General features: G+C 44.2%; 1 protein-coding gene and 1 long non-coding RNA gene across 2 annotated transcripts; both read left to right on the top strand.

Annotated features, from left to right (window-relative positions):
* Window positions 1–6,602: 6,602 nt before the first annotated feature.
* LOC112078696 (DNA-directed RNA polymerase III subunit RPC1) lies at window positions 6,603–10,716 on the top strand. The gene is made up of 3 exons (XM_024144847.2): window positions 6,603–6,759; window positions 8,526–8,695; window positions 10,295–10,716. Exons 1-3 carry the CDS (start codon window positions 6,697–6,699, stop codon window positions 10,347–10,349), a joined length of 288 nt encoding a protein of 95 aa, XP_024000615.1. The 5' UTR covers window positions 6,603–6,696; the 3' UTR covers window positions 10,350–10,716.
* Window positions 7,359–8,044, top strand: LOC139026857 (uncharacterized). The gene is made up of 2 exons (XR_011478803.1): window positions 7,359–7,670; window positions 7,717–8,044. It is a non-coding gene; the product is annotated as an uncharacterized lncRNA (long non-coding RNA).
* Window positions 10,717–10,990: the final 274 nt, after the last annotated feature.

Genomic DNA, 10,990 nt, shown 5'->3' with positions numbered 1-10,990 from the left:
ATCGTTTACATGTTTCTATGAACTTTACGGATACAATTTGGATTTTTTTGTCTTCCTGTTTTGACTGCGGTTGAGCCTGTGGATTACTGAAGAAAACGCCCAAACGAAACGGAGTTTTGGGGTATAAAGAGACTTATCGAACAACAGGAACATTTATTGAGTAAATGAATGTCTGCTGAGTGCAACCATATGAAGATCATCAAAGGTAAGGGTAATTTTATCTCTATTTTAAATTGTGTAACTGTTCTACCTGGCTGGCTACTGTTTAATGATTTGTCTAGTGGGCTATGTTCTCAACTAAACGTAAGCTATGCTTTCACCGTAAAGCATTTTTTAAATCTGACACATTGGTTGGATTCACAAGCAGTTAATCTTTAAACCTATGTAAAATATGTTTTGTTTTCTGAATTTTTATAATTAGTATTTCTGTATTTGAATTTATCGCCCAGCAGTTTCACTGGCTGTTGAAGAGGTGGGACCTACCGGCTCACGTGCCAAGAGAGGTTTAAGGGGATAAATACCTTTGAGGAGCGTGATTTGATCAGTCAATGCCTCAACGCTGCCTTGTGAGACAGGATCCAGACACCCAAGTGATTACGGTGGACCCGTCCTCCTTATAGAGCATAGTCTGCTTCCAAAAGGTGTCAAATTTGTCTACAAAAGTAGGTTGACTGATCGATCATCCATCGAGGGAACTGGAGGCTTTATGTGGGAAGAGCAGTCAACTGACTGGCCAAGACCAGGATGACCACCATTTGAGACAAAATGCGATAAAAATCATCATAATCTCTACTTTTCAGTAATGAAGCATGTGTCTAAATCACTTTGTCTGAGGTAGAAAAAATACAATACCCATGATTCTATCCATAGTGGAATCTGTGCCTGATGTGGACAGTGATGACAGCAGAGATCATGATGACCAGCCCCACAGACACCAGGATGATCTTCAGCATGCACACAGACATGCTACCAGCAGGGGGAGACACTGGTTCACAACAAACAGACAAATGTTACAGTTCCTCTCGCAATTAGACACTTCATCCTGTATGCAATTAGCTCTGGGACAAGGTTACAGTTCCTCCATTAATACACGGAAAGTACAAAACATTAGAACACTGCTCTTTCCGTACATAGATGACCAGGTGAATCCAGGTGAAAGCACACCCTTATTGATGATACTACTGTTAAATCAGAATTACAAGATGGATGAATCAGAAGCAGTCCAATATTTTCCCATCAGTATGTCTTTATTTACCATTATATTGCTGCTCTTTATGAGGCCCACACAACAGAACCTGAGAGATACACAAAAGCCTACCTGATGATGCTATGCAGGTCAGCAATCCAAACCCTAAAAGGAGAGACATGGTGTTGAGATGGTGCTCCAATGAATATAATAGATAGGTAGACGGACGGACAGATTAACATGTGAAATGTTTGCTTGTGTCTGTGTTTCCCGTTTAGCAACTGATGTTTTCTGGCTCGACCCACACTGACAGCAGTAACATCAGCAGGATAGGTGTGGTTAATGAGGATTAATTGTGGGTCTTGCAAGTAATGACAACGTTTAACTCAAATTCAGCCTGTGTTTATGTGCATCTCCCCAACAGAGAAATACAATTCCTTCACACTACGTTTCTGTATTAAATAAGATTATAAAACTATAGATTCAGAGAACATTTGAGCCATGTATGTTCAGGCTTTTTCATCTAAGTGTTACTGAATAAAAAAACATAGTGACTAATGAATAACAGTTGTTCTGGTGTAGTATCGTGTCAAAGGGTCCACAGCGCATCACAAGGTGTGAGACACCCCTCCCCCCTCTCAAGGGGCCGGTAGGGGGAAGTTGCCCATACAGTAGGTGCTGATCTTGGGTCAGTTTCTCCCTCACTAATAGTTAAGGTTATGATTGTGGGAGGGGAAGCTGATCCTAGATCTGTACCTAAGTGAAACTTCACCCTACACTCAGTGGGCCATACTCTGTACTGGTATTAGAAGAAGCTGCGGTCTTTCACTCTCAATCCAGTAACTACCTCCAGTACCTAGTTCAACAACTAACAATATCAGGTGACTGACCACTTCCATCTTCAGAAAGGAAACATTTCCTTCTGCTGTTCTGTTCTGCCAAACTGACTGTCATCCTGGAACCACGTACACTACCATTTAAATGTTATTTTCTTACAGTAATGTCACATTTTCTATCTTCTTAGGTTGTGTTACAACAACAAACCTGTAGTTCACAACTTGAAAGATACATTGAATACTAAACATGTATCAGAACATTCTTGATTGGTTTGACTACCTGTCAGGTGAGTCATTAGGCGACATTGGCTATTATAGTAAATAAAGAAACAGGTAAATATCAGCACATGATTATCAAAGTGTAGGTATTTATGGCACAAGCAACAACCTAGAGGAGAACCTGGAAACTGGGAGCCAAATTCACCTTTCAGCAGGACAAAAAACAAAATAAAATATAATTTTATTGGTTACATACACGTGTTTAGCAGACGTTATTGCGGGTGTAGCGAAATGCTTGTGTTTCGATCTCTGACAGTGCAGTAATATCTAACATGTAATATCTAACAATGTCACAAGATACAGTTGAAGTCGGAAGTTTACATACACTTAGGTTGGAGTCATTAAAACTCGTTTTTCAACCACTCCACAAATTTCTTGTTAACAAACTAACATTTTGGCAAGTCGYTTAAGACATCTACTTTGTGCATGACACAAGTAATTTTGCCAACAATTGTTTACAGACAGATTATTTCACTTATAGGTTCACTGTATACAATTCCAAGTGGGTCCAGACGTTTGCTATACACTAAGTTGATCTGGTGCCTTTAAACAGGCTTGGAAAATTCCACGAAAATTCACTGTCCATATGGGAGGTGTACGCTGTGGAATGTGTTCCAAGGTGCTTACCTTCAAACTCATGTGCCCTCCATTTGCTCTGACATCATGGGGAATACAAACAGAAATTCAAGACCAAGGAGACCATCTTGTGAACATCCACAAGATCTGGTTTCATATTTGGGAGCAATTTTCAAATGCCTAGACGAGGTACCATATTGTTCATCATTCCATGATCAAACAATAAGTTACGCAAGTATAACAACACCCGGGACCCAGTTAACAACAACGTCATGCAGGATACCGATCAGAGAAGGAGACGCGTTCTGGTGATCTCCACAATGGAATATCGAAAAGACGTACTTTGGTTATGCCGAAAAAGTTGGCGAAATAAAATGTCACCGGATCGAACAGCAGAAGGCCTTAGTGAAGAATGCGGGAGGAAAAACAGAGTAAAAAGGGTATCTATATCACAGTAAAAACGAGTCCCTATAGTGACGTAGCTGAAAGGCCAGCTCAGGAAGTAAATCAAGGAAAGAAGCCACTGCTCTCAAAACCGCCATATTATAAAAGCCAGACCAGGTTTGTAGCTGCAGCATGGGGAAAAGAATTCGTACTTTTTGGAGAAATGTCCTCTGGTCTGATGAAACAAAAAAGAACTGTTTGGCCATAATGACCATAAGGTTTTGTTGGAAAAGGAATAAAGGGGGTAGGCTTGCAATACCACCGGTGAGCAGTCGGGGGTGGCAGTATCGATTGTTGAGGGGGTGCTATATAGCTGAGGGTGGAGTTGGTGTCACTTACACAAAATAGATGGCTATCATGAGGCAGGATAAAATTGTGGATTATTTGAAGGGAACGGAGCTTTTGGCACTCAGGCTGCGCATACAGGCTAATGTGACTAAACTAAAAGGCTTTCTGCGAGAACCCTAGAGTTGAAAACCGCTCTTAAAAGTTTGCTCCACTTTGCACATAGACGCCTGAAAACATCAATCTAAAAGACTGTTGATTGTCTGTGTGAAGCCTAGGAAGTGCAATCTGAAACCCATTATACACTGTATATTGGATAGGACATTCACTTGAAAAACTACAAACCTAGATATCTCATTCCCATTGGGTTTTTTGCAGGTTTCTGCTGCCATATGAGTTCTGTTATAGCTCAGAAGACATTAATTTAACCGTTTTTGAAACTTTAGAGTGTTTTCCATCCAAATCCTCTAATTATATACATATTCTAGACTTCTGGGCCTTTTGAGTAACAGGCAGGATATNGTCTGAATTTAATAACTGCTATAGTCTACCACCATCTGAATGGGTCTGAATTAATAACTGTTATATGCTACCACCATCTGAATGGTTAGGGTCTGAATTAATAACTGCTATAGTCTACCACCATCTGAATGGTTATGGGTCTGATTAATACTGCTATAGTCTACCACCATCTGAATGGTTATGGGTCTGAATTAATAACTGCTATAGTCTACCACCATCTGAATGGTTATGGGTCTGAATTAATAACTGCTATAGTCTACCACCATCTGAATGGTTATGGTCTGAATTAATAACTGCTATAGTCTACCACATCTGATGGGTCTGAATTAATAACTGCTATAGTCTACCACCATCTGAATGGTTATGGTCTGAATTAATAACTGTATAGTCTACCACCATCTGAATGGTGGTCTGAATTAATAACTGCTATAGTCTACCACCATCTGAATGTTATGGGTCTGAATTAATAACTGCTATAGTCTACCACCATCTGAATGGTTATGGGTTCTGAATTAATAACTGCTATCCATTCAGATGGTGGTAGACTATAGCAGTTATTAATTCAGACCCATTCAGATGGTGGTAGACTATAGCAGTTATTAATTCAGACCCAGAACCATTCAATCTTCGTGAAGAGAAGCGAAAGCCGTCGGCATCTAATTCTAGTCCCGTATTATTCAAGGATGACATTAGAATGATGACGATAAGGGAAAATAAACGTGTATTTCATTTAGCTGTTGAACGCAAGGAAGAAATGAAGCAGCACTAGAGAGGGAAAGAGGAGGTAGACTAATAATAATTAGGGGAAATATCATGAAAGGTAAATATGCGCCAGCCTACTAATTATACAAATAGGTCCTATTATATTTCAATATTCTCTAGCTTATACGTGCAGCACCAGAATCACATGTTCTCTCCTTGCTTTATCATGGTTTGAACGATGTACATATTAATACAGTAGMCTACATTAATACCGTTCACACTCAGATTAGCCTACTGGAGCTAGTTTCATTTATTTACCCAAGAGAGCATAGAGCTAGCTAATATCTACGGGCTTGTATGTGTTTCTGTCATGTGTAATGTGCAGTAGCCTATATCATATACAGTTCATTCTGAAAGTATTCAGACCCCTTGACCTTTTTCCACATTTTGTTACGTTACGTCTTATTCTAAAAATGTATGAAATAATTTTCCCCCCTCATCAATCTACTCCATAATGACCAAGGGAAAACAGGTTTTTAGAAATGTTTGCAAATGTATAGAAAATAAACAGAAATACCTTATTTTCATAAGTATTCTGACCCTTTGCTATGAGACTCGAAATTTAGCTCAGGTGCATCCTGTTTCCATTGATCGTCCTAGAGATGTTTCTACAACTTGATTGGAGTCCACTTGTGGTAAATTAAATTGATTGGACATGATTTGGAAAGGCACACACCTGTCTATATAAGGTACCACAGTTGACAGAGCAAAAACCAAGTCAGGAAGTCGAAGGAATTATCCGTAGAGCTCCGAGACAGGATCGTGTTGAGGCACAGATCTGGGAAAGGTACCAAAAAATGTCTGCAGTATTGAAGGTCCTCAACAACACAGTGGCCACCATCATTCTTAAATGGAAGAAGTTTGGAAACACCTAGACTCTTCCTAGAGCTGGCCGCCCGGCCAAACTGAGCAATCGGGGGAGAAGGGCCTTGGTCAGGGAGGTGACCAAGAACCCGATGGTTACTCTGACAGAGTGCCAGAGTACCTCTGTAGAGATGAGAGAAACTACCAGAAGGACAACCATCTCTGCAGCACTCCACCAATCAGGCCTTTATAGTAGAGTGGGGAAACCACTCCTCAGTAAAAGGCACACGACAGCCCCTTTGAAGTTTGCCAAAAGGCACCTGAAGGACTCGGACAATGAGAAACAAGATTCTCTGGCCTGATGAAACCAAGATTGAACTCTTTTGCCCTGAATGCCAAGCGTCACATCTGGGGAGAACCTGGCACCATCCCTACGGTGAAGCACGGTGGTGGGCGCTACATGCTGAGGGGATATTATTCAACGGCAGGGACTGGGAGACTAATCAGGATACGGTGGATTGAGACACACACAGCCTGATGCATTAACAACCTCTAGCTTAAACAGACGGATTTTGATGGGGATTTATGTAAATTAGATTTCTGCCAACCCTGCAGAAATTGTAGGCTAAAGGGTTGAAAAACGTTCAAACGTTCATAGATGTTTCTCCTTCCCAGCAGTAAACAACGTCTCCAGCTGGCTCAGTCAGAGCCCTGTTTTCATTTGTTTTGCTCTAACAGGGGATGAATCCCAAAATGACAACCCTTTTCCCTACTTAGTGCCCTACTTCTGACCAAGGCTCTGTGGGGCCCTGGTCAGAAGTAGTGCACTCTACAGTATAGTGAATAGGGTGCCATTTGGGACTCGCCCAGGCCCTTTTATAATGATGTAACACCTCTCTCTCTATCTCTCTGTGTGTCCTGTCACAGCTTCCTGCGGCTAAAGGCTTTGTGGCTGACAGCTTTTATTCAGGCCTGACGCCCACGGAGTTCTTTTTCCACACTATGGCTGGTCGAGAGGGCTTGGTGGACACCGCCGTTAAAACAGCAGAGACCGGATACATGCAGGTAACACACACACACACCGCTGGGCTGCTGCCTGCTGCACTGTACACAACACCCTCTGCTCTCTGCTTGTATTAATGAAAAGAGGGACAACGTGTGCTCCCTACAAATGTAAATCTTAACAGGCTCCCTCTTGAGTAGCGATCAGGGTTATCTCCTAGAGCAGGGCTATTCAACTCTGACCCTATGAGGTCCGGAGCCTGTTGCCTTTCTGTAGCAATCAGGGTTATCTCCTAGAGCAGGGCTATTCAACTCTGACCCTATGAGGTCCGGAGTCTGCTGCTTTTCTGTAGCAATCAGGGTTATCTCCTAGAGCAGGGCTATTCAACTCTGACCCTATGAGGTCCGGAGTCTGCTGCTTTTCTGTTCTACCTGATCATTAATATCACCCACCTGGTGTCCCAGGTCTAAACAGGCCCTGATCATTAATATCACCCACCTGGTGTCCCAGGTCTAAATCAGGGCCCTGATATTAATATCACCCACCTGGTGTCCCAGGTCTAAATCAGGCCCTGATCATTAATATCACCCACCTGGTGTCCCAGGTCTAAATCAGGCCCTGGTCATTAATATCACCCACCTGGTGTCCAGGTCTAAATCAGGCCTGATCATTACTATCACCCACTTGTGTCCCAGGTCTAAATCAGGCCCTGATCATTAATATCACCCACCTGGTGTCCCAGGTCTAAATCAGGCCCTGATCATTACTATCACCCACCTGGTGTCCCAGGTCTAAATCAGGCCCTGGTCATTAATATCACCCACCTGGTGTCCCAGGTCTAAATCAGACCCTGATCATTATCACCCACCTGGTGTCCCAGGTCTAAATCAGTCCTGATCATTAATATCACCCACCTGGTGTCCCAGGTCTAAATCAGGCTTGATCATTAATATCACCCCACCTGGTGTCCCAGGTCTAAATCAGGCCTGATCATTAATATCACCCACCTGGTGTCCCAGGTCTAAATCAGGCCCTGATCATTAATATCACCACCTGGTGTCCCAGGTCTAAATCAGGCCCTGATCATTATTTCACCCACCTGGTGTCCCAGGTCTAAATCAGGCCCTGATCATTATTATCACCCACTCTGGTGTCCCAGTCTAAATCAGGCCCTGATCATTAATATCACCCACCTGTGTCCCAGGTCTAAATCAGGCCCTGATCATTACTATCACCCACCTGGTGTCCCAGGTCTAAATCAAGCCCTGATCATTAATATCACCCACCTGGTGTCCCAGGTCTAAATCAGGCCCTGATCATTATTATCACCTACCTGGTTGTCCCAGGTCTAAATCAAGCCCTGATCATTAATATCACCCACCTGGTGTCCCAGGTCTAAATCAGGCCCTGGCTAGAGGGGAACAATGGAAACATGCAGTGGTGCTGGCTTGGCGGTCCAGAGTTGAGGGTCCTAGGGGTGTGTTGTTGATGTGGTCAGATCAGAACAGCTCACCATCTGACTGATGACACATAGCAGAGGAAGGGTGTTGAGTGGTCACACACACACACACACACACACACACACACACATACACACACACGGTTACACAACAAGCAGGATTAAATAGGCCTATCTGTTGTTGATGTGGTCAGAACAGAACAGCTCACCATATGACTAATGACACATAGCAGAGGAAGGGTGTTGAGTGGTCACACACACACACACACACACACACGGTTACACAACAAGCAGGATTAAATAGGCCTGTCTGTTGTTGATTCATCCTCTGATCTGTTCTTCTGTGGTGGATGTGTTGTGTGTCAACAGAGGCGTCTGGTGAAGTCGTTGGAGGACCTGTGTTCCCAGTATGATCTGACGGTACGGAGCTCCACGGGTGACATCATCCAGTTCGTCTATGGGGGGACGGCCTGGACCCGGCCGCCATGGAGGGGAAAGATGAACCGCTGGAGTTCAACAGAGTTCTGGACAACATCCGGGTGAGTCACACACACGTGTGCGACAAGACTTCATCTCACACACAGAGAGAAACACACATGCAAGCACACACACACACACAACACACACACAGAGACATACACAGAGAGACATACACAGAGAGACATACACACAGAGACATACACACAGAGACATACACACAGAGACATACACACAGAGACATACACACAGATACAGAGAGAGAGACACGCAAGCACACACACACAGACACACACACACACACACACAGAGCAACACACAGAGACAGAGAGAGAGAGACACGCACACACAGAGACACACACACAGACGGTCACACTCCCACACCCATTATTCTCTTAGACCTCACCTGTCGTCAGTCTGGCAAACAATAACATAAACAAGCCTGCATCTCAAAGTGCCAGACTTCAGAATGTGCATATGGTGAAATGAGGTTTTACCCAGCGTGCATGTGTCATCTCTATGTATGTGTTGATGATGCAGGTCAGCTGTTTGTTCACCCACCACAGTGACTAATAACACATCTGCACTCCTCCTCTATCCCTCCACTTCCCTCCATTCCTCTATCACTTCTCCCTCTATCCCCTATCCTCCATCCCCCCATCCCTCTATCCCTCCTCTTCCTCTCCTCTATCACTTCTCCCTCTTCCTCCCCTTCCTCATCCCTCTATCACTTCTCCCTCTATCCCTCTCTCCATCCCTCCATCCTCTATCTCTCCATCACTCCACTTCCCTCCATCCTCTCCCTCCATCACGCCTCTATCCCTCCATCCCTCTATCCCTCCATTACTCCTCTATCCTCCATCCCTCTCCTCCATCACTCCTCTATCCCTCCATCACTCCTCTATCCCTCCCTCACTCCACTTCCCTCTATCCCTCCATCACTCCACTTCCCTCCACCTCTCCCTCCATCACTCCTCTATCCCTCCATCCCTCTCCCTCCATCACTCCTCTATCCCTCCATCCCTCTCCCTCCATCACTCCTCTATCCCTCCATCCCTCTCCTCCACTCCTCTATCCTCTATCCCTCCATCACTCCTCTATCCCTCATCCCTCTATCACTTCTCCCTCTATCCCTCCATCACTCCTCTTCCTCCATCCTCCTCCTTCTATCCCTCCTCCATCCCTCTATCCCTCATCACTCCACTTCCTCTATCCCTCCTCTCCATCCCTCTATCGCTCCATCACCCACTTCCCTCCATTCCTCCTCCCTCTCCCTCCTCCTCTATCCTCCTCCCCCTATCCTTCCTCCCTCTATCCTCCTCCCTCATCCCTCTATCCTCCCATTCCATCCTCCTCCTATCCCTCTACCCTCCATCCTCTATCCCTCCTCCCTCCATCACTCTATCCCTCATCCCAATATCCCTCCTCCCTCCATCCCTCTATCCCTCCATAACTCCTACCTCTCTCCTCTATCCTCCTCCCTCTATCCCTCCTCCCTCATCCCTCTATCCCTCTCTCATCCCTCTATCCCTCTCTCCATCCCTCTATCCCTCCTCCCTCTATCCCTCATCCTCTATCCTCCAATCCTCTATCCTCATCCCTCTATCACTCCATCCCTCCTCCATCTTCCCTCTATCCTCCTCCATCCTTCCATGCCCCAGTCTGTCCATACGTGTTCAGAGCAGCCAGCCCTTAGTAAGAATGAGTTGGTCCTGACGGCAGAGTCCATCATGAAGAGGAGTGACTTCAAGTGGCTGCCGAGACAGCTTCCTGGAGGTAAATAACTATCACGTATCCACTTGACTGCTTCTATGTCTGTGTTCAAAATGACACCCTATTCCCTACATAGTGCACCTTAACCAGAGCCCTGGTCTAAAGTAGTGCACTGCATACCGTAAGAGAATAAGGAGCCATTTGGGACCAGACTATATTTTGATTTTAAGATCAATTATCAACAGTAATGTTCCGCCTATAGACCTATATCAATCATCAACAGTCATGTTACAGCCTATAGACCTATATCAAGCATCAACAGTCATGTTACAGCCTATAGACCTATATCAATCACCACAGTATGTTACAGCCTATAGACCTATATCAATCATCAACAGTCATGTTACAAGCCTATAGACCTATATCAATCATCAACAGTATGTTACAGCCTATAGACCTATATCAATCATCAACAGTAATGTTCTAGCCTATAGACCTATATCAATCATCAACAGTCATGTTACAGCCTATAGACCTATATCAATCATCAACAGTCATGTTACAGCCTATAGACCTATATCATCATCAACAGTAATGTTACAACCTATAGACCTATATCAATCATCAACAGTAATGTTCTAGCC

This window comes from Salvelinus sp. IW2-2015, unplaced genomic scaffold, assembly GCF_002910315.2.
Source record: "Salvelinus sp. IW2-2015 unplaced genomic scaffold, ASM291031v2 Un_scaffold6100, whole genome shotgun sequence".
In the NCBI taxonomy this organism is placed as follows: domain Eukaryota; kingdom Metazoa; phylum Chordata; class Actinopteri; order Salmoniformes; family Salmonidae; genus Salvelinus; species Salvelinus sp. IW2-2015.
This window is presented reverse-complemented; position numbering and strand designations above follow the sequence as displayed.

Coding starts and splice junctions, on each gene's coding strand:
- LOC112078696 (XM_024144847.2), top strand. CDS start 6,697: ATGGCTGGTCGAGAGGGCTTGGTGGACACCGCCGTTAAAACAGCAGAG. Junction 6,760..8,525: donor CAGAGACCGGATACATGCAG/GTAACACACACA, acceptor GTGTGTCAACAG/AGGCGTCTGGTGAAGTCGTT. Junction 8,696..10,294: donor GAGTTCTGGACAACATCCGG/GTGAGTCACACA, acceptor TCCATGCCCCAG/TCTGTCCATACGTGTTCAGA.